Raw genomic sequence first — 23,839 nt, forward strand, 5'->3', positions numbered from 1 at the left:
ATGTCCATTATTTAATTTGTATTACAAATTTGAGTTTTATTTCTGCTCTTAAATTTGAAATCTGATTTATAGAAGCACTGCTGTATGTATTATATTTCAATTTGGGTTGTCATGAGACTAAGATTATTGATTTAGAGCTTCATTAAATGCACATATGTATATTTATATTTTTATTAACATTACATTTTAAATATCATTAAAATAGTCCTATAGAATTTTTGTATCTCTACTTAGTTATTATGTATACTTGAAAGTTAAAAACTTGTATATCCAAAAATCAGTAAAATTAGGCACCGTTGCATTTCCTTAATAACACTGTATTTTTAACCTTCTTATTTACATTTCTTTTTTTGGTGGGGGTGACAATTTGCAAAACTATCACCCAGGCTGGAGGACAGTGGTGTAATCATAGCTCACTGAAGCCTCAAATTCTTGGACTCAAGTGATCCTCCTGTGTCAGCGTCTAAGTAGCTAGGAACACAGGCATGTGTCACTACACCTGGCTAATTAAAAAAACAACAAGAACTTGTAGAGCTGACTTCTTGCTATATTGCTTCAGGCTGGCCTCAAATTCCTGGCCTCAAGCTATCCTCCTAACCAAGCCTGTTAAAGTGCTGGCATTATGCTGCCCAGCCTATTCACATTTCTTTTAAAACTAATTTGTAACACATTTCCCACCACCCAGTCTGAGTATTCTATAGTATTGGAAACAGTAGCAGTGTAGTTATGTAAGTATGGTTGCTAAGTAAGTATTTGAATCTTAGCTCCACCATCTATTATTAATTTTATCACCTTGGGCAAACTCAACTTCTATTGTATCACGTGTAAAATGAGGATAATAATAGGGCTTATAGGGTTGTTAGAAGAGTTAAATAGTTAATACATAAAGTGCATGGTAGATATTAAATACATGTTTTTTCTTGTCTACGTTTTAATTGAAAAACAAGATGAAATTCAAAATATTTTCCTTTAATGGGAGGAAGTGAAATTGGTTTTATTCACAATTTAAAATCATAGCAATTTAAAGCTGTACCAGAAACTCTTGAGAGTCAAATCCTATTGTAACCCCAAGGGTACCTTCTAGTTTCTGAAATACGTGTCAGGGAATGAAGTTAGGTTCCCAGAATTTTTTGTTTAAAAATTGGAGCCTGGGCCGGGCGCGGTGGCTCAAGCCTGTAATCCCAGCACTTTGGGAGGCCGAGACGGGCGGATCACGAGGTCAGGAGATCGAGACCATCCTGGCTAACACGGTGAAACCCCGTCTCTACTAAAAAATACAAAAAACTAGCCAGGCGAGGTGGCGGGCGCCTGTAGTCCCAGCTACTCCGGAGGCTGAGGCAGGAGAATGGCATAAACCTGGGAGGCGGAGCTTGCAGTGAGCTGAGATCCGGCCACTGCACTCCAGCCCGGGAGACAGAGCCAGACTCTGTCTCAAAAAAAAAAAAAAAAAAAAAAAATTGGAGCCTGACTGGCCCTAACTAGACTTAGATTTGCACTCAGCATTTATTTTGTATGTCCTAAATTTCCCTTTAAAAACTAAACTGGGATAATAAAAATCTTGGTTATATTTTAATGGTTAATGAGGGGAAAAATATCTTGCAGTGGACAACAGATGAAGACTTAACTGAAGCAGTTCATTCTTTGGGAGTAAATGATATTTTGGAGATAAAATTTTTTGAAAATCGGGCAAACGGCCAGTCAAAGGGGTAAGATTTTTTTCTTTCTTTTTGATTTAGTAGCTAGTGATACAGTTTTTAACAAGTTGACTTTCCTTTAAGTTAATGTTAATTACACGTGCATACAACACATGATTGTTTACATTGGAAGGAGGTTCTTGAGCAGAGATTGATACTGTTCATTTTATGTACCCTATTACCTAGCACACTAAAACCAATAGAGTGAAGATGTGGACAGATCTGTTTTCTAATTTTCCCAAGTTTTCTCTATCTGTGGTTGAAATGGTTGTTGAAATCACAGTTTAGGAACCATTACTCTCCCTGTGAGTAAGAGATGGGAGAAGATGGGCAGCTGAATACTGTGTGTTTGAATGTTTTGCTGTATTTCACTAGTAAACTATACAAGTGAGATAGGATTAGAATGAGAACATTATAAAATATAGATATCCAAAAGTAAGAAAATAAAATGCGACTATCCTACCATCCGTTGATGTTTACTTTTAACATTTTAGTGAAGATTCTTTTGGGCTTTTTCCTAAAAATAAATAAATAATGGAATTATAATTCATGTGTTTATATGTTTGATATAAGGAATAAAAATAAATACACATCTCTAATGTCTAATTCTTTCGCATCATAGCTGGTATGCTGCCGTAATTTACCTCTTATTTTTGGTTATCGTGGTTGTTTCCACTTTTGCCTATTGTAAATAATGTTGCAGCAGACATCATTTTATATAAGTCTTGGTAAAGATTTTGGATTTTCTTCTAAGGATAAATTGTTAGGTGCAAAATGATAAAGAATATGCTTATTTCATATATTGCTTAGTTATCTTAGAAGGTTATACTAAACTGAGAATATTTTCAAAATGTATGCGGAGTCTGAACACTTCTCTTACACCACTTCACTAACTTCACTTACACCACTTGGTCAAAGCCACTATCACCTCTCACTTAAACTTGGCAGTAGCTTCATAACTGGAAGTATAGACTGCCCCCTACAGTCTATGCTCCACATTATAGAAGTTCTAAAAAAAGATGACATTCTTTCTGCTCAGAATCTTCTCATGGCTTCCTTTCTGTCTCAGTCTTTACCATTGTCTACAAAGTACTTTGTGATCTGTTTTCCCACCACCTTTCTAACCCTATCCTACCACTCTCTTTCAGCCACATTAGTCTCTTTGCTGTTTGCCAGACCAATTTCTACCTAGAACCTTTAGCTGTTTTCTCTTCTTGGTTTACTTTTCCCCCTTAAATATCTACATGGCTTACTCTTTCACTTCATTCAGGACTCAAAATGTTCAAGAGTTTTCCTCCATGACCACCTTGTGCAAAGTAGCACCTTCGTATCCTGTTTCCTTTATTTCCGCTCTGATATATTTTACTTGTTTGTTGTCTCTTCCAAGACTTTAAGCTTAATGAGAGCAGAGATTTTTTTGTTCGCTATTACATCTCCAGCTCTAGAATGGTACGTTGCATATAAGAAGTGCTTAATAAATACTTGTTAAATTAATTTAGTTGTTCATAAATGCTGTGACCCAAGATAATCCTGGTGCAAACAGCAGAACTTGTTGACTAGAATAAGAAGTATAGTTTACAAGATCATATTGAACATTAGGGGGAAAAGAGCTTAAGCTTCTTAAGCTACTAAGACCCTCCCTCCCTCAAATAATTTAGAATATCCTGTAACTGTACAAATTGGTAATCATTCTGATTATTTTAAATTTATTTTTCTTATTGAGGTATAATTCACATGTCATAAAATGCACCCTTTTAATATGTACAATTCAGGGATATTTATTATATTTATGAAGTTTGGCAAACATTACCACTGTCTCATTCCAGAACATTTCATCACCCCAAGAAGAAACCTTATACCTGATTAGCAGTCACTCCCATTTCCTATCTGTTGGTAACCGCTAATGTGCTCTGGATATGCCTGTTCGGGACATTTCATCTAAATGGAATCATAAAATATGTAGTCCTATATGACTGGCTTTTTTCCTTAGCATAATGATTTTAAGGTTCATCCATGTTGAAGCATGCATGTTGAAGCACGTTTGTTTTTATGGCTGAATAATACTCCACTACGTGGATATAGCACTTTCTTCTTTTAATCTATCAGTTGATGAACGTCTAGGTTAATTCCACCTTTGGCTGTTAAGGAAAATGCCCCTGTGAATATTTGTGTACCCATTTTGCGTGAACGTGTTATTTTCAGTTCTGTTGGATGTGTACGTGGAATGGAATTACTGGGTTTTATGGTAACTCTGTGTCTCACTCTGTCGCCCAGGCTGGAGTGCAGTGGCAGGATCTCGGCTCACTGCAGCCTCTGCCTCCCAGGTTCAAGCGATTCTTATGCCTCAGCCTCCTGAGTAGCTGGGACTACAGGCGTGTGCCACCACGCCCGGCTAGTTTTTGTATTTTTAGTAGAGATGGGATTTCACTATGTTGGTCAGGCTTGGTCTTGAACTCCTGACCTCATGATCCGCCTGCCTTGGCCTCCCAAAATGCTGGGATTACAGGCCAGCGACCGCACCCGGCCTCTCCACATCTTTAATACTTGTTGTCTTTTTAATTTTTGCCATCTTAGTGGGAATGTGATGGTGTCTGTGGTTTTGATTTGCACTTGCCCAATGGTTAATGGTATTGTACATCTTTTTATTGTAGCAAAAATTGGAAGCAACCCAAATGTCCATGTACTGATGGATAGATTTCTTTTAATGTTGTATATTTATAATGGAAAATTATTCACCCATAAAAATAAATGAAGTGGTGATGCATGCTGTAACAATGGGTGAACCTTGAAAACATGCTAGTTAAAGCTGGTCATAAGGGACCTCCTATTGTATGATTCCATTTAGATGAAATGTCCAGGATAGACCAGTCCAGAGACAGAAATTAGGTTTAGTGGTTCCATAGGGTACAGGGATGGGAAGAAATGGGAGTGATGGCTAATGGATATGGAGTTTCTTTTTGGGGTAATGAACATGTTTTAAAATTGATTATGGTGGTGGTTTTAACACTGTGAAATATTAAAAACCACCAAATTATGTATTTTGAATGACTGAATTCTATGGCATGTTATAGAATATGAACAAAAATGTGTACTCATATAGTTTTAAGAAATATTTTCAGTTTTTAAAATTATTTATTTATTTTTAGAGACAGGATCTTACTCTGTTGCCCAGGCTGGAGTGCAGTACTGTGATTATAACGTGCTGTAGCCTCAAACTGCTGGGCTCAAGCAATCCTCCTGGCCTCAGCCTTCTAAGCAGCCAGGATTACAGGCATGAGCCACTGTGCCCAGCTGTTTTTTTAGATAAAAGCAGATTAAGACCTTTTTACAGAAGAATAACAGTAATAATATTCATCTCTTTTTACTTTGTATCCTCGCCCCTTAAACACCGTTTAGGTTTGCCCTTGTTGGTGTTGGATCTGAAGCGTCTTCAAAAAAGTTAATGGATCTGTTGCCTAAAAGAGAACTTCATGGTCAGAATCCTGTTGTAACTCCATGCAATAAACAGTTCCTGAGTCAATTTGAAATGCAGTCCAGGAAAAGTAAGCAGTCCTCAGAGGCTTTTATTAAAATATGTACATTTTAACCAGTGCATTTGTTAGGTGTTTTATACTAGAGAAGTCATCTTAATACTTGCTCACTAGAAACTCCATTTCACAAAGTCCATGCTTTGAATTAAATTTAATCACTGGTTATGACTGTGGGCCTGTGTACTAGAAACCTACCCTTGTTCCATTTTTTTCTCCAGATATAATAACAGACCCAATACTACACAACAATGTGCAAGTTCTATAGCCCTGCCATTCTTGTCCTATTATTTCCATCTTAGATACAGAAGGAAACTACATTCTAATTCTTAGATTAAAGGAAAGCTATGTGGATGTGTATTATGGTGGGGGAAAGATCACTGATAACCAGAAAATGTTCATTGATTTTTCTGCTTGGCAACAAGACCTTTCACCACTTAGTAAACTGAATATAGAAAAGATTTGTCATTATACATTTAAGGATGTTATTATGTAAAGAGATAAGATGGATGATTATGTAATTAACAGAAATTCAAGTGGTTCCTTTTCTTTTAATGTTTTAGCACTTAAGACTTAAGAAGAAGTATGTTACAAAATTTAAATGATGTAATACTGAAATTAAGATATCTATTGAAGAATTTCGGTCTTGGCTGCTGCAGAGTGCTGGTATTTTGAAAGTAACTCGTGATTACTTACGGAAAATACATTTAAACCTGAAAAATTTGAGTCTTTAAAAGTACCCAAATAGATGTGAATGTTTTTCCTAACCCATACTTCCTTATGTAGTTTGCATAGGCACAAGGCATTTGCAAGTTAATATGTTAGAAATAGAGTTGTTTTTAATAATAGTGGTTACATTTCAGAATACTATTTTTAATAATTGCTATTTATGAGTATTTGGATATTTGCAGCTACACAATCAGGACAAATGTCTGGGGAAGGTAAAGCTGGTCCTCCAGGAGGCAGTTCCCGTGCAGCATTTCCACAAGGTGGTAGAGGACGGGGCCGTTTTCCAGGGGCTGTTCCTGGTGGGGACAGATTTCCTGGGCCAGCAGGACCAGGAGGGCCACCCCCACCTTTTCCAGGTAAAACTTTTCTTAAATTACCATGGATAAAACATGTCTACCTAATACCTCTTTTCCTTTTCTCTCTTTTTCAAGTAATGCATTATTAATGTGACTTACTCTCCTTGTTATGCTATTTTTGGAATCCAGGAAATTTGATCAAGCATCTTGTTAAAGGAACTCGGCCTTTGTTCCTGGAAACTAGGATTCCATGGCATATGGGGCACAGCATAGAGGAAATACCCATTTTTGGCCTAAAAGGTCTTTATTTTTCTCCAAACTTGCTTGACTTATATATAGAATATTTACATCCGTCTTATTTTCTTACCTCTTAAAAAAATCCTTTCAAGATCATTTTTCCTTGTTTCACTTTCTAGCTTGGCATCAGAGTAGAATATAAGGTGGGTGATTTCACTGTAAGAAGTGTGTGTACACTGAAAGATGGAAAATATCTCTAGGCATTGTAATCTTTTATTAAAGTTTTTGTTTCAGTAATTTTTCTTAAGCATAAATGGAGCTAGTTAAGTTTGTAAGGATATACTTCATTGTAGTTGGTAGTGTAATATTTACCATATGGGTTTTATTTAAAGACAAAGACTTGGTGTATGCTTTATGTGTTTAAAGTATAATCTTGGCATATGAAAGAAAGTATCTTATTAGTGAAGTGGTTTTTTTTCTCTTTCTCCTTTGTTTTTTAGCTGGACAGACTCCACCACGTCCACCCTTAGGTCCGCCAGGCCCACCTGGTCCGCCAGGTCCTCCACCTCCTGGTCAGGTTCTGCCTCCTCCTCTAGCTGGGCCTCCTAATCGAGGAGATCGCCCTCCACCACCAGTTCTTTTTCCTGGACAACCTTTTGGGCAGCCTCCATTGGGTCCACTTCCTCCTGGCCCTCCACCTCCAGTTCCAGGCTACGGCCCCCCTCCTGGCCCACCACCTCCACAACAGGGACCACCTCCACCTCCAGGCCCCTTTCCACCTCGTCCACCCGGTCCACTTGGGCCACCCCTTACACTAGCTCCTCCTCCGCATCTTCCTGGACCACCTCCAGGTGCCCCACCACCAGCTCCGCATGTGAACCCAGCTTTCTTTCCTCCACCAACTAACAGCGGCATGCCTACATCAGATAGCCGAGGTCCACCACCAACAGACCCATATGGTCGACCTCCACCGTATGATAGGGGTGACTATGGCCCCCCTGGAAGGTAGGTTAGTGTGTATCTGTGCAAGTACTTGATGATAAAAGATAGGAACAATGACTAAATAATTAGATTGTAGCTATATAAATATGTTATTTCTGCCTTCCAAGAAGATGAGGTGTTTAAGCTGCTACTCTATTTTAGCTGAAAGATACTGGTATAGGAGGAATTTTAGACATGTTCTCTTTGTAGCAAAAGTAGCATGCTTCAATATGGAAAAGTAACTACTATCGCTAAAGCACATGTCAGAAGCAGCTAGTATGAATTGCTATACACTATTATGACTAACTTAGGAAATCTCTTGAGTATGAGTTAAGGTTTGTGTGTTTATTTTACAGGGAAATGGATACTGCAAGAACGCCATTAAGTGAAGCTGAATTTGAAGAAATCATGAATAGAAATAGGGCAATCTCAAGCAGTGCTATTTCGAGAGCTGTATCTGATGCCAGTGCTGGTTTGTATATTTCTTGTATTAATAAAATTTCTTATATATGTTATTAGGAATGACCTAAAAATGTAAGTACAATCTAGAAGATAGGTCATTTACATGTTCTTTTTGTATTCCAAAATCATTACCTGTGATTTATTTAAAAAGCATTGAAAAGGCCGGGCGCGGTGGCTTAAGCCTGTAATCCCAGCACTTTGGGAGGCCGAGACGGGCGGATCACAAAGGTCAGGCAATCGAGACCATCCTGGCTAATATGGTGAAACCCCGTCTCTACTAAAAAAATACAAAAAACTAGCCGGGCGAGGTGGCAGGCGTCTGTAGTCCCAGCTACACGGGAGGCTGAGGCAGGAGAATGGCGTAAACCCGGGAGGCGGAGCTTGCAGTGAGCTGAGATCCAGCCACTGCACTCCAGCCTGGGCAACAGAGCGAGACTCTGTCTCAAAAAAAATAAAATAAAATAAAAATAAAATGCATTGAAAAAAGCTGTGTGTCACAGTGTAGTGGGGAAAATCCAAATTTTAAGTTACTTGGCATAGATATAAGTCTTACCCTTGACATTTAAAGGTTCCGGGGCCTTATGACACCTTATTTATTCTTATATTTGCAAAATGATAATGTGCTTTACACACCTGTAATAATAAGTTGAGTTAGTATCATGACCATGAAAGTCTTTTGCAAATGGTGAAATAGTAAAAGAAGACATTGCCTTGCATAGTTATTTTATAGCACAGTACTTTTGTAAAATGCCTTATCACTCTTATCTCAAGTGGTTTGATGGTATTTTGAAAACAAAATTTGTATGACTTGAAACTCTTTCCTTTCCCTCACAGGTGATTATGGGAGTGCTATTGAGACATTGGTAACTGCAATTTCTTTAATTAAACAATCCAAAGTGTCCGCTGATGATCGTTGCAAAGTTCTTATTAGTTCTTTGCAAGATTGCCTTCATGGAATTGAGTCCAAGTCTTATGGTTCTGGATCAAGGTAAAACTTTCCTGTCTCATTTCTATTTAAAAAAACTGATAGTTTACAAATGGAAAAAATACTGTGTTTGAGACTTTAAAAAGAGGACTTTACTTTTACTTACTGATTATTTAGCATCTGGAGTGTTTTTTCTTTTTTAACTCTAAATATTAGTTGCTTGCTTAAAAGCCTTCAAAGACTTCTACTCAGTCTTAAAACAAGACTGTAAAGATTGAGGGATTGTGTGATAAAGCCCCTGCCTATCTTTTTAGCCTCATTTGTACCTCTCCCTTACTGTTCTCCAGCCAGATTTCTCCTTTTTCTCTAGATACATCAAATGTTTGACCACCTCACTTTATATTCCTTCTCCTGGGAGCAGTTTTCCCTGTCTGTTCACATAGCTGACTCCTTATTCTTCACGTCTCCTTCTAACTTCTTAGGAGGGGGCTTCTCCCAAGTTAGTCTGTTATATTGTTCTTTTTACTTCTTGCATAGTACTTACCGTAACCAATGCTTGTTATCAAGGCATATTTTTTCCTCATTAGAGCACATGTTGAATAAACACGTGCTCTAATGAGATAAAGCAGGGGCTTTATCTATCCTGCTCACTGTATTTCTTTTAAGAGATGCGGTCTTGTTAAGTTACCCAGGCTGGTCCTGAACTCCTGGGCTCAAGTGATCCTCTCAGCTTGGCCTCCCAAAATGCTGGGATTATAGGCATAAGCCACTGTGCTCACCCATGCTCGTTATAATATTTCTAATTCCTACAGAGTGTCTGGTATAGAATGAGTGCTAAATAAAAATTTCTTGAATGAGGGAGTGACTGAAAAAATTAATGATCTATCTTTTAGGTAGTTCCCTTTTTTTTTTTTATTTTTTTAAGCATTGCTGCTAACTTTTAAATTTTATATATTTTTGAAAGGCAGACCTTTAAGCTTCACTTGGTATTCTTAGATGTGTCTTTAGTGTACTCTATCTGGTAGTCGTCGTCTTTAAGTTAAGAGAAAGGAGCCTGCCTTTGACGTGGTCCCCAATTTTGTAATTATTGCCTTTTTGACCCAGTGTAAGAATCTTTGTGTCTGAACAAATTTGTCATAGATATAGGTATCTTGTATCATTTTTTTAAGTTTTAAAGTCCAAAGTAATAATTGTTAAATCCCAACACTTTGGGAGACCAAGGCAGGAGGATCACGTGAGCCCAAGGAGTTTGAGACCAGCCTTGACAACATAGGGAGACTTCATCTCTACAAAAAAATTTTTTAAATACTTGGGCTTGGTGGTGCATGCCTGTAGTCCCAGCTACTTGGGAGGCTGTGGTGGGAGGGTTGCTTGAGTCTCAGAGGTCGAGGATGAAATGAGCTGTGATCGTGTTCCTGCACTCCAGCCTGAGTGACAGAGAGAGACCCTATCTTGAAAAAAAAAAGTAATAACTTAGGCCTTGATCAAGGAGCTTAGCTGTCTGGTGTAGAAATATAAGACATAAATATTATTTAATAGACAGTTATTACTTCCTTACTGTAAATTTAGCAGAATTTGTAGAAGTCTTTTAGGCAGTAAGCTTTGGTTAAATTATTTCGTTTTAAAAAATGGCAGTTCATGAAACATTTCTACATATTAAATACAATGTGAATACTATATCAATTCTTGCTACTGGTCGTAATTGTTAGCCCTCTCCTGTGCCTCTTCTCCTTCCCTGAATATAACATGCATATTAGAAAGTTTCTTTGTGTTGAACGCTGCTCCTCATGAACCGTATGTTAATAGGTTGTCATTTTCATATATTTAAGCCCCATCCTATGTTACGACTTCATGACTCTTATATCTAAAAAATGGTATTGTAGATGTTGTTTAGCTTAAAACACGAGTGCTTTGAAATTTTCCCTGTACCTTTCTATTTGTTCATTCAGTAAATACTACACATCTGTTTTAGGCTACTAGCTTAAATAGATGATGTGATGCATTTCTGTGATGTGTTCGGTTGCTGATTTTTTGGTGGTGTTTTTAATAATGAAATTTTTGGTTCATGCTTACTGGTGAGTTGGTAAATCATTATTGGCAGCTCAGGATAGTAAGTTTAAACCGGAAAGCTGGGTTTACGAAGAATTTTTTGCTCCCTTAGATTTTTTTAGACATCAAAAAATTGAATATTTTTAAGCTATCTAATTATGGAGAGCATTAATCCAGTAATTTCTTTTAGAAGACGTGAACGATCAAGAGAGAGGGACCATAGTAGATCACGAGAAAAGAGTCGGCGTCATAAATCCCGTAGTAGAGACCGTCATGATGATTATTATAGAGAGAGAAGCAGAGAACGAGAGAGGCACCGGGATCGTGACCGAGACCGTGACCGAGAGCGTGACCGAGAGCGCGAGTATCGTCATCGTTAGAAGGTGGGTATTCCTTGTTCCTGTTAAATGTGTGTGTATTCTTAACAGTAACTATAACTCCAAGGCTACTGTTTGTACAGTATATACCTACATTTTAAATGGTCCACTACTTGGGAATGTAATCTTCTGGAAACATCTGAAACAAATTATGGGTAAGTAATGACAGGTAAATTTTTGACCCTTTTATCTTTGAATATTTTATTGCTGAGTTATCACTTTTAGGTTTCAAATAGTTAATGGTCTTAACAAAGCAAGGAAATAATCAAGAGGACTCATTGTGTACTTCTAAAATCTAAAAATTGGGATTCTTGTAATCACATACTTAGGTTGTGTGTAATTTAGAATACAAAATACAGGGAGTTATTTCACATATATATTATGTGTTTGGATTTTTAAAAATAAATGGAAAGTTACAATTCCTGAACTAGTTTTATTTGTCCCTAAAAATTTATGAGAAAATCTGACACAATAATAGTTTATAATATAGGAGGATGTTTTCTCAACATTCAAAGAGACTTTTCCTTAAAAAAAAAAAAAAAAAAAAAGAGAAATTTTTTTTTTTTTTAGAAGAGACACTATCCTGACATCTGGTTTTTGTTTTTAAAAGAAACAGTATCGTTTAATTTGCAAAGAAGATGTAAAAGTTATTCAATTAAAATGGGTTCAGGTGCACCATATCTAAAAAATTTTAAATTGTGTCAAGCCATATACCCAAGTTTAGAATAACTGGAAATAATTTTCTTTGATGTTTCATTCATAAATCATAATCATTGTCTTTTTTTCTGTATTTTAAAACTATTTCTTGTGTACATTTTTCATAAAGTGGGAAGAGTTGTCTGTTTATGCTTCATTTTCACATGTAATTTTATTTTTTATATTTGTTAACAGCATTTATTCATATGAAGAGCTGGGGGAGGGCACTATAAGGCTTATGCATGTGACACAAAGGTTATTCTGTAAATTAAAATATTTTTTTCTTTATATGTTGGTTGGCATATTCAAATTAAATTAAGGCTAAACAAACCCCTCATAGGTAAATACTCTTTATATGATTATTTTCAGTAATCATGGGAAACTTACTTGAAAATTCAGTCATGGTAATTGTTAGGATTTAAATTGTTATGGGCAAAGTTAAAGGCTTTATCAAGTGTATGTAATTCTGTGACAGAATAGCAATTTCTTTAACCATAACAGATATGCAAATGAGGTCCTTAAATGCCTAGAAAATAAGCGTGCTATTTTTATGGAACACAAATAAGCTCTTAACACTATTTACAATTTTAAGGACTTTTTAAGTTAAAAAGCTGGTTTTGATACTTTGCATTTTGAATATGCAGATTGAATATCAAAACTTTGATTTTTGTATAGTTTTCCATGTATTACAAAATTTCATATAAATCTCAAAACATTCTTTTAATATGAGGCAAAAAAACTTACACTTTTAAAACTAAGCTTATTGAAATTGATATTGTTTTTGAATGTAAAAATTGAATATTGTGTTATGTAAATCTAAACACTAAATTTTAAAGATGTAGCACTTTTTCCCCTGAGTTAAATAATCTGATCCCATCTTAATGAAAAAAAATTCTCAGTATCCATCAGTTGCTTAAGGTGGATTGTGACTGGGTTATTAGTTGAAATGCTTATCTATGTCACTCATTTCTATTATAGAAAGGTACAGGTTCTGTAAGTTACCTATTTTTTTTTTAGACTTTATAAGTTACCAGCAAGCTTCTAGTTAGTAAAGACATGATAATGAAACTTGAATTCATCTGCAAAATTGCATGTGCCCATCAAGGGGCCTCCAAACCAATTTAAACCCAAAGTTAACTAATTACAATTTCTTACTGGTTTTAGTAAAACTAGCATAGTCAGCCAAGTAAACAAAATCCATTGTTAATCTTAAAGTATTTGAGTTAGCTAACATTACATTCTAGTAATGGGTATACCTAACTATATCATGACTTGAGTTTCATTCCATTCAGACATTAGCTACAAATTCCTAATGTGCAAACTGTTGTTGACATTTTTTCTTAATCACTGATGTACCATACCAGAATTTCCATGTTTTGTTTGTACATTAATCAGAATTGAGTTGTAATACTGTATGTGCCTTCATCCAAGCAAAATTTTACATAAGCATTTCTAGTGCAAAAAATTCTGTTATCCTGGATTATTGTACATTTGCTATATCAAACAGTATTTATTGTGGATGTAGACATGAATAAAGGGGTGGGGACTGGGATTACATATATTCAAGTAAATCTTTTTAATAAAAACAAAAGCTATCTGCAAATTTGATTACCATCATAGTAAGGTCTGTTGACCTTTTTAGAAGTTTTAAAATATGAGTCCTTTTGAGCTTTCATGTAAATCTTAAATGGACTAAATGGAATGAGTGATTTGAAAGCTAAAGTGAATGTCACTAGTAAGGCTGTATACAAATAAAATACTAATGTAATCTTTTAAAGTGATGATGAATGGCTAAAAGGGCAAATTATTAATTTTTTAACTGGAAACTTAATGATCTTGGCAAGCTGTTAATGTCTGTCCCATCTTAATTTTTTTTGTGTTTGAACTGTTGGTAATGTTAATTGCATTCTCTCATTTTAAAATGTATTGGTTTTTCTAAAAGTATTCAATATCTAAGTTCAAATAGATAATATTTTAATGAGAAAATACCAATATTGTAAATTTCAGTATGTAAATACATTGTGCTTCATATTCTGTAATTTCTGCCTCTATTCTCAGACCACTCTGAGCAAAATAAAAGTAGTTCAATGCTTTAAGATTGTACATTTCTTACTGAAATAATTTTAGTTTCATAGTTGAGTTACTTAAAAGGTTGCATTCCTCTTGTTACTTCTTTGGAACATCTCGGCTCAGCAAATTTGTGTTAACAATTCAGCTTTTCTTTGTTTACTGAAACCAAATTATTATTTTTTTAATACTCTTTATTCATGCTTTTCCTCTGCCTGTTTTATGAGGTTTTACAATTCTCAAATCTTTATTATCCATGACAGTTTTTAAGCATTGGGTATGGGGTCTGGATTAAATAACTTGCCTTTGCTGTCCGATTACATTTTTTTTTTTTTGAGAGGGAGTCTCACTGTCGTTGCCCAGGCTGGAGTGCAATGGTGCGATCTCAGCTCACCACAACATCTGCCTCCTAGGTTCAAGCAAATCTCCTGCCTTAGCCTCCCGAGTGGCTAGGATTACAGGCATGTGCCACCATGCCTGGCAAATTTTGTAGTTTTAGTAGAGACAGGGTTTCTCCATGTTGGTCAGGCTGGTCTCGAACTCCCGACCTCGGGTGAATCGCCCACCTCAGCCTCCCAAAGTGGTGGGATTGATTACAGGCATGAGCCACCACGGCCAGCCTCGTCTGATTATCTTTCTACTACCTTAAATATGATCTTAGGATCGTAGATTTTGTTATTGCCCAAGATTAGGATGCTTTGCATTGTGTGTTCAGCTTATTAACTTTGTTAATTTGAAAACAACCAAAAAAAGCCAAAAGAATAAAAAAAAATTCTTACATGTTGAAGATGTTTCTTTTTCTTCTTAGTGTTGCTTTGAGGCTTATGTGAAAATTAAATTATCTTAGTTACCTGGTGAATGATACTGGTTGTAATAAGATTTTAAAATTGTTTCTGCAGCTCTTAGGTTACGTGAGGTCTGCCTTATAGCTCCCAGCCCTGTTTCCGTATGTTTTCTAATATATCCTAACTGCTCTGCTTCCTCTGGATACGTATGCTAGCTTTCATTGCTTTAGCTCTGATTTTTCTTGCTTTGAGTATTACAAAACCTGTCTCACTGCACAGCTGAGTTAATTGAAGTTACAAGAGGGAGTAGAAAGTGATCCCTTGAATGGATGTATAGTGTGTTTTGCTCACTGTGGTTTAAGAATATAGTTTTGTTTACAAATGATTAATGTTCCCTGTTGAAAAAAAAATTCAATGCCAGTGTGAGTCATCTTGCTCTCTCACCTTCATCTCAGTGTTAAATTTACTACCATTGTTTTAGTTTGTAAAATAGATTGTTTTGAATAAATTTTGTCTTGAATGAATATTTAGTTAACGTTGTTTAAAGAAACCTAATAACCAAAAAGGGGTAAGGGTGCCATTTATGCTATCTAAATTTTAGGAATTTTTCTTTTGTGGTAGCATGTTTTAACTCTCCATGAATTATAAATAACAGGTTATTTGGAGATGTTCGTTTTGTAAATATTTTGGGAACAAAGCTCATTTTTCTTTGAATGTGATTAAGTTTATTTCTACTATTTTACTGGGTTGTAAGAGCAACAATTATGTATGTGTTTTATAGAGTAATAAAATGCTTTAGTTAAAATGAGGTAAGTACTATGTACAGAGGTAGAAAGATGAAAATATGAATGTTTGGGTAGCAAGAACTTGTAAATATCTACAATAACTAGAATTGTTTTTATGTAATATGTTCTAGTCAACACCAGAAGGAATTTTAATTTTAGAGTTAACTCGTGTGTAGATAATTATTTCTCTTGCCCACCTCATTTCCATTCCTCTTATTAAGGAGAAGTTTTCAGATAGAGAAAAGTGAATTTTATTTCATTAATAGTACATCTCTAAAATTATATGAGAATCCTTTTAATTCAGTATATTAATGTGAAAATCTATAAAAGTGCCCTATCAAGTATTTATTTGAATCTTAGAAGATGAATTTACCATTAATTTAAAATACTAATTCTAGCAAATATGCGTAAATTTCTAACAGAAACGATTATAATTTGAGTTGTTAATAATGGCTTGATATATTAAAATACAGGGACTTCTCTGTGTGTTGAAATTTTACTTAGTGTTCACTTTAGTTTATAGACTTTATTAAAAAGGTGTAGATTCCATTGATCTTTTAGTTGTTTTAACATCTGTTTACATAGGCCTTTCTTTTATAATTAATAGCTAAAGCAAGTAATTGTGTGGCTTTGACGTTACAGATTTTACCAAATGATACATTGAAAACATGGGCATTGAATGTATTTGTCACTTTTAAGCTGCTTTTTGCTGTCTTTGTTGATGTAGTTGCCTACTTAGGCATTTGAGAGTATAATATGGAATTGGATTATTGGAAATGGGTTGTATTGCCTTCAAAGTCACTTTCGTTTAAGACTGTAAAATTTGTATTTCCAAGTGCATAAATGTAAAGTGTTTAGAAATAGAAATAAAAACGGCTAGACTATCCCCCATATTTTATGTCTGTATGGTGAAAATTAATTTATTAATAGAAAAGATCTATCTATAAAGTATCAAACAAATGAGTGCATTAGTCCTGGAAAAAGATGTGTGTTGCAATTTTACAAACAGGATTCTCTATATAAAAATAGTATTAATTCTCCACTGGAGTGATAATGATACAAAGATGCAGTGTATGTGATACGTTTTATGGAAGAATGGAATATTTTTGTTTTGCTATGACTTTAAATAGTTTTTCCCTCTTAATGACCTGATCTCTTTTTATCCCTTCCAGCACAACAGAAAATTTAGGGAGATAGCATTCTTTCACAGTTAAATTTATTAATTTCCCAGTAATTATTATTTAAGATTAGAACATATACCTTGTCTTTCTTTAATACATAAACCAGTTTTTTTAAAGCATATTGCACATAATAAAAATAAAACATTTGAAAGCTACCATTTTAGATTTTTTTCCCACTAAATAATTTTGCTAAATAGCTTCATCAATATAAGATGAAGATGCAATAAAAGATAACAATAGCAATGGCTGAAGTTATCTGAAAAATATGGGTATATAGAAACTATTATATGTAAAATAGGAAGTCCTGGATTGTACCATCTATTTTTTTTCTTTTGCAGTTTTAAAATTTTAAGTTATTACTGCTAGGCAGTGTGAATGCATCTATGTACTGATGTTCTTAAGATACTTACAACCTAGTTGGGGAGGAAAGGACATAAAAAAAAATTTATAGCAGTGGCAGAAATAACTTTTAATTGTAGAGCAGAAAGTATTTTTCAGTTATTTTTATGGCAAAATATCACTAAACTGTGCCCTATGAACATATTCAAATTGGAAAAAGTTTTTTTGAAAAACCTTCTGCCGTCTTGACTCTTAAATCACTTTATTATTGAAGTGGTTTCTTGTCATTTATACTTTAATTACCTAATGTTTCAATGGTTACTTATATCCAAGTTAATTGAATGTTTCTTGTGAACCTCTACCTGAAGTTTGCATATATATGTATTCTTGAAATTTTAATTTATCAACTTTATTTTTTTAATTTTATGTGAGTTTTAAATGAACTTTATCATTGTAGATGCCCACTTAGCTTGTTTTGGTTAGTTTATACTACATTAGGTATTTCTATATAGGTGGAATAGAGTAAAAGTAAAGTAAATGTTTTAAATTTGTATTATGTCTAAAGATTTGTACGTGGATGTCATTAATTTAAATGTCCATACTCTATTTATAAATCTTATTTATAAATTTTGTAACATGGAACACCATTTGATTTATAATACTTGCAGACGTTCCTGTATGCTGTTAAATACATTAATTTGTAAAATAATTTTGAATTTTATATTTAGTTCAGCATTTAATTGTTAAATGAGTTTATAGACTTGATAATGTGGGTGAATGAAAAATATTTACATTAAAATCATCCAAGCATTTTCCATTTGTTTTTGTAGCTTGCATATTTTAGAAAATGCCTTATGAATGTTTCCATCATCACAGAAACAGTAGCTGCTATGTTTTCATTACTGCTTCAGTCATTAAATTTATAAGGCAATAATATCTAAGAAGAATGAAATCAGAATGTCTCAGTTTAATCATCAGGTAAATTGGAACATTTCACCACCACAAAGGCAGCTACTGTTTCCGTTAATTCTTACTTTGTGTTAGAATACGTAACAGTGAAGTAGATGCACGACTTGTGTATGTATAGTTAAGCCAGCGTTTTTCTGTGTATTTTGGGGAATAGCAAAATCTACATCACAAATTTTGACACATTACAGCTGAAGGAAGAGGATCACCTTCCAAGACAAAACAGTCTTCATGGGGGAAAAATGACGCTTGTCCAGCAGTTTGCTTCTTGTGATTGAACTGAACCTGTAAGGATTCATGGATAAAATGAACAGGAATAGATCTGAATAAAGCAAATCTGCATAAATGGTAACCAGTAGCTCTACTTTTATTTTTTATGTTGCTTAACTGTTTTATTTGAAGGAAACCTGTGTGATTTAAAAAGTTAATAGCTTTTGCAACTTTATTACTGGTTATATACATTTGGCCATTATAATGTGCAAGCAATTGGAAAAAAAGTCAAGTAAATGCTTGTTTTTGTAGTAGTTTGTTCTTGTTAAAAATGTTTATATGATAATGTCTGTAAACAGCATCACTTTGATTACAATAGATGTAGTGTTGTAATAAACTGTTTAATGGGGCTGATGTGTAAAGCTGTTCAAGTTATTTGATGTTTACACCTCAGGGAAAGTCTTGTGTTCAGCAATATCTAAAGATAATGTTACTATGACAACATTTTTACTGTCCTTTAAAGCATTGCAATAGCGTTTTTGGATATGCATCAATCTAATCTTGCGTTCAGCGAATTAAACATAGTAATTAAGTGTCTTTTGCCCTTGATTTTGATATTAGAATAGGCGATTACATGGATATTTAATATTTCTATATTCTGCTTTTCTAGCTGTTTTTACCTAGTTAGCTTGTGACTTTGCTTCATGGTATGTAAACTTGTAAAAATTGAAATTTGACGGACATAGCAATCCAGTCAATGTGTTAAGGGGTCAAAAAAGCAGAGGTTTTAATACATAAGTAAAAACCCGTACATATTTGATGTGTAATGCAGGTTAATTACAACACAGATGTACTGAAACACTTAATTGTGAACTGCTAACATTGAAGAAATTTTGACAATTCTGATTTGATGCTGCAATTACTTGCTGTTTTTATTCATCTTATGGTTTATTTCTTAAGCCATAAGCAGTGTAAATACAGCCCTGCAGCAGATAAATGTGAGTAAAGAGAACCTTAGTTTTATTTTCCAATTGGTATAAATTTTTGAAGGATGTGATGTTCATTAACATTCGGTTGTATTCCCCAGTATTTGTAATGGGAAATTACAGATAAACCGTGTCTGCATAGTTTAAGGAATACTGTGTGCATTCATGCAGTGTATTGATTCATGCTATAGTTACTTAATCAAAGATTTTTCTCAAACCTGCCTTACATACAGGCCCACTTTAAAAGCACCTGGCTAGCATGTGTTCTTGATTGCAAAATTGGCAGAGGCAGGGTGTCAACTTGATTAGGTGTTTTTATGGGAATGTAATTTGAAATCACTACTTCAGAAATTTGAGTTAAAATTCTTGAGCACATTAATATATTTTTAAGATCTGATTATCTTTGAGAGATCTTCTGTTGATACACATTGGTTGTTAAAGTATACCCAAATTCTAGGACAATGCTTAAAGTGTTAAAATACCCTAGATACTATGTTATGTGCAACTGTAGAAACCCTCCAGAAATTTCCACTGCTGTTCTTCACTTTCATCTTGTCTGCTACCAAACCGCTTCTGACAAAATTAGCTGTTTTGAATTACCCATATCACTGCCAGTTTTATTTTAAAATACTTTGTGTTTGAAGTATCTGCATGGGATCATTGATATTTATCAGAACTGTTCGCTTTCAGAAATGATTTTTTAAGCGTTTTGTTGAAAATGCAGTTGCTTTTTTAACATTATTTTACAGTTGTATCAAAACTTTCCTGTTTTCTGTATATTGTTTTTGTCATTTCTTGGCTTTTTAATATTTTGACTACAATACCCTAATGCGAAGAAGTATGGATATATAAATATTACAAGAGAAATTAGTTAATAGTAAGGTTAAAAGGTAAGTAAAATGTCCATGAAAATAAAATTTTCTTTGAACAATTTGAAAATGTAATCACAAAAATCTAACTGCACTTGAAATGAAACTGGAAATTTTATACTAATTAAATCCTTTATTTACCTTTTCGTTTTTTATCAGTGGAACCTTTTAATTGCTCCTTCTATATCACTCTTCTCCCTGCTTGGCTGATCTCATTACGTGACTTTTGTTGCAGACAGTGTGAGTGGTACTAGATTTGTTTGCTGCTAATCTGTTATTTTAAGTGTTGTCAGAAGGAAATAACTTCTTGGTTTGACCAAGTAATTTTGCAAAGTCCTTCTCTACCTGATAACACATGAATGTACAGCAGTAAAAGTGAAAATTGCAAGCCTTGTTTCATTCTTCATACCCCCTTCAGTTGTTTATGGGTTGATGTTATTTGAAAACTCTTCTGTTTTTTTATGTGTAAAAACAATCCAAAGAGATAAATCCTTGCATAGACACCAAAAACAGTGTCTCAGAGACCTTTTCATTTTTTCCTTAGTTAATAACTGTAGTGGATATGAAAACGAGTTGAATTTTAAAACATAGCATTTATTAATGCTATACAGTCACATTCCTTTCAGCCAGTAGTAAAGTTAAACAGATGAGTGATACGGTATCTGAATGGTACTGCTTCTCAGACAGCACTTTGGATTGAAAGTGCTGCTTTTGGTTAAAGGAACTATGTTGTGGAAAGCATATTCCAGTGTAAATTTGCAGATGTGTATTTTATTTTGTCAATTTTCATAAGATTTGGAGTAAGTTGCGGTGGCTTTTGATCATAGTTTAGCCCGTTTAATGGTCCTTTTTCCTAGAATGTTCTTAAGCAGTTAATGACAATTTGGAATATACAGATAACTTGTAGCTTAAGATACTATTTTCATTTAATTCTCCTGTGGAGAATATTGCTTTATTTTTTACTAGTTCAGGTCAGTTATTAAAATAAACATGGAGGTTTTAATGAATGTTGTATAATATTTTATAGTGAAGGAAAATTGTTGAAAGGGTAAAGACTTTCTCTTTCCCTTATGTATTTACCTGTGCCAATCTAAATACATACTGTTTTATACAATGAGATGCATTACAAGACTTTTCTGTTGGAGTGCTCTCGACATTTTGGTTTTCATACCTGAATGATCATTGCATTTTCTGTATTTTCTACAATGGCTCCAATTTTGTGTTTTAAGCTTCAGCTTAAGAGGAAGTTTATGTTCTAATTCTTGACTGAGAATACAGTATTGAGATTCTCGCTGTTTTACAGATAACCGGTTTTTAAATTTTACTCATTAAGTTCATATGCATCCCATAGCCCTCTGTAAATGTTTCCCCTAGTTGTATGTACGTAAATGCACGCTTATCCACTGTGTATAGTAGACATTTTTGTGCTCAAATATATTAAGTAGGATTTTTGTAGCAAAGCATTCTATTTTTCTGTTCTGTGTGTGTGTGTGTGTGTGTGTGTGTGTGCGCGCGCGCGCGCTTTTTTTTTTAACAACCTTCAGTTTAAACACTGGTGTATTTATTTTTTTTTTTAAGCAACTTGACTCTTAGAAGCCTTAGACTGATTTTTTTCAATAAATATTCAACCAAAAATTATAAATTTATTAAGATGTGGCCTTACATATGGCATTCCTTGTGTTCGTAATGTGAGATTTTTGATTTAGAGAAATCAAGATTCAGTATTAAAGTTTCATTGTAAGTTGAAATAGAAAATGTATTGAAATGTCTAGGCTTCTGGGAGAAAGTTCTTATACTCTTCTTTCTTGGCATTAGAAAGAAGCAATAGGAATTTTTGTGAATATTCTAAATATTCAGGCAACACTGTTCAGATTGATTTAGGTTTGTCTTAATCAATGTTCTTTTTTTAGAATTTCAGGTTGTTGGCATTCACTGAATATGCAGCTACTATGGTTTTTGTATGGGACGTATACTTGATTATATACATTTTAATGTCTTTAAAGACTTCCTGCTATATTAGTTAACATATTGTAATGGGAGTCTTAAATATTAGGTGGAATTTAATTGAAGTCACACACACACATTGAAGTGGTAACTGTGCATAGTAAATACTACCAAGAGTTTTATTCATGTGGGAGTATCCTAAAATTCTGCCATGGGTGTAAATGTTTTACAGTAATTTCATAATTGGACAGACCCTTCTGCATTTAGCAAAAACATTTTATTTTGAAAGTGTGTTCTTTTTGTCGCACTGTTACTGCATAACACTTCTCAACATTCTGTAATTTAAATTATTTTAAAATACTATGGTGAATTCATGTTTATTTTTTTACTTTGAAAATTGTACTCAGGTGGTATTTAATGGGAAAGGATCCTTTGGGTATAAATCATAATGTATTTTAAGGAATGCATCTATAATACTGATAACTTTAGCCTTAAAAAAAAGGTCTGTTATTCCTTCCTCTGCATCCCATGGTATATTAGCAAAGTAGTTTACAGCCCTGTACAGCCTTACAAAGTTGTTTTACAATTTTTAATGGAAAGCCCTTAACAAAATTGTATCATATTACCAATATCCGTGAATTACTGATGACAGTTTGTAAATAATTTGTTTAATATCAGAAGGCCAAAGAAAGTCTTAAAATTTTAGCTATTGACTCTATGGTGACTTCACAATAAGATTTCTGTGCAAAAAGGTAAGGTGATAATTGATCAAATAGACTTTTTTTTTTTTTTTTGCTGTCCATGAGAATTAGACTTCATATTAGCTTCTATTAAAAAGCTCATTCCATTTTATTAAAATGTTTGTAATTGCAATTTTGTGTTTAATGTTTACTTTGTCTTTCCTTTCTTTAGCATTTAGGTGACTATTCGGCAGTTTGATATATGGCCATTGTCGGCCTTAAACTGCACTGGTAACAAGCATGGTGTTATCTTGTATTGAAAATAAAATCAACTTTTGATAAGACTTTGCAGTTTGTCCTTTTTGTTTGATTTGTGATTTGGTAACCATTGTGTATGGTTTAAATAGTTAATATTTATTGGCAGTATGCAGTATAACAGAAATTGGACTGTTGTCTATATTTTGTCTTTAAGTCAGCCCCCTAGATAGTGGTTGTTTTCTTGTGTATTGACATTTTGGTGCTCTTCAAAGCAACCGATAATTGGGCTAAAATTAGGATTAAGAGGCCTGACAGATTTCCAGGCTGTTACATTGTTTTTAAATCAAAGATTCAGAAAGCATTTGTCTAGTTTTAGAGGATCATTAACCTCACTAGACTTTAATCAAGTAAAAATGTTTGCAGCAAAAATATTTTACTAGTTAGCTTGGAAACATGGGGTACTTTTGAAACAGTAACAGACTTGTGATTTCAATAGATATTTCTGTTTCAGGTGTTAATATCAGGGCTCAGATTTCAACCTGCAAGCTTCAGAGTAGTATGTTAAAGGTAATATAAACAAGTGAATATGAACATGAGAAATAATATTACCATCACTGGGACCCCTTTCCATGCCTCCACTAAAATTATGGTTCAGGTTTTTGTTAGATTTCCTATTACTGTTTGTTACATCTTTCCATTGATCAATCCCCATTTGTATTGAATTAGTTAAATGTCCCTTAAAGTTAAATGCCCCTGTGAGGGCATTTAACTTTAAGAGAAGATCATTAGGAATATT

The 23,839-nt window shown here is 34.1% G+C and overlaps 1 protein-coding gene across 4 annotated transcripts in view; it reads left to right on the plus strand.

Moving 5' to 3' along the window:
- Nucleotides 1–23,127, plus strand: part of CPSF6 (cleavage and polyadenylation specific factor 6) — a 34,923-nt gene extending 11,796 nt beyond the window's left edge. The window contains exons 3-11 of one of the 4 annotated variants that reach the window (XM_023226516.1): nucleotides 1,603–1,706; nucleotides 5,091–5,236; nucleotides 6,133–6,306; nucleotides 6,436–6,546; nucleotides 6,984–7,488; nucleotides 7,821–7,936; nucleotides 8,761–8,914; nucleotides 11,091–11,283; nucleotides 18,288–23,127. In XM_023226516.1, coding sequence (XP_023082284.1) covers nucleotides 1,603–1,706; nucleotides 5,091–5,236; nucleotides 6,133–6,306; nucleotides 6,436–6,546; nucleotides 6,984–7,488; nucleotides 7,821–7,936; nucleotides 8,761–8,914; nucleotides 11,091–11,280 — 1,500 coding nt within the window. In that variant the 3' untranslated portion in view covers nucleotides 11,281–11,283; nucleotides 18,288–23,127. The remainder of the gene's footprint in view (nucleotides 1–1,602; nucleotides 1,707–5,090; nucleotides 5,237–6,132; nucleotides 6,307–6,435; nucleotides 6,547–6,983; nucleotides 7,489–7,820; nucleotides 7,937–8,760; nucleotides 8,915–11,090; nucleotides 11,284–18,287) is intronic. The other 3 variants (XM_023226517.1, XM_023226518.1, XM_023226519.2) reach the window with 3 other exon arrangements.
- The last annotated feature ends 712 nt before the right edge of the window (nucleotides 23,128–23,839 follow it).

This window comes from Piliocolobus tephrosceles, chromosome 10 (genome assembly GCF_002776525.5).
Source record: "Piliocolobus tephrosceles isolate RC106 chromosome 10, ASM277652v3, whole genome shotgun sequence".
Taxonomy (NCBI): Eukaryota; Metazoa; Chordata; class Mammalia; order Primates; family Cercopithecidae; genus Piliocolobus; species Piliocolobus tephrosceles.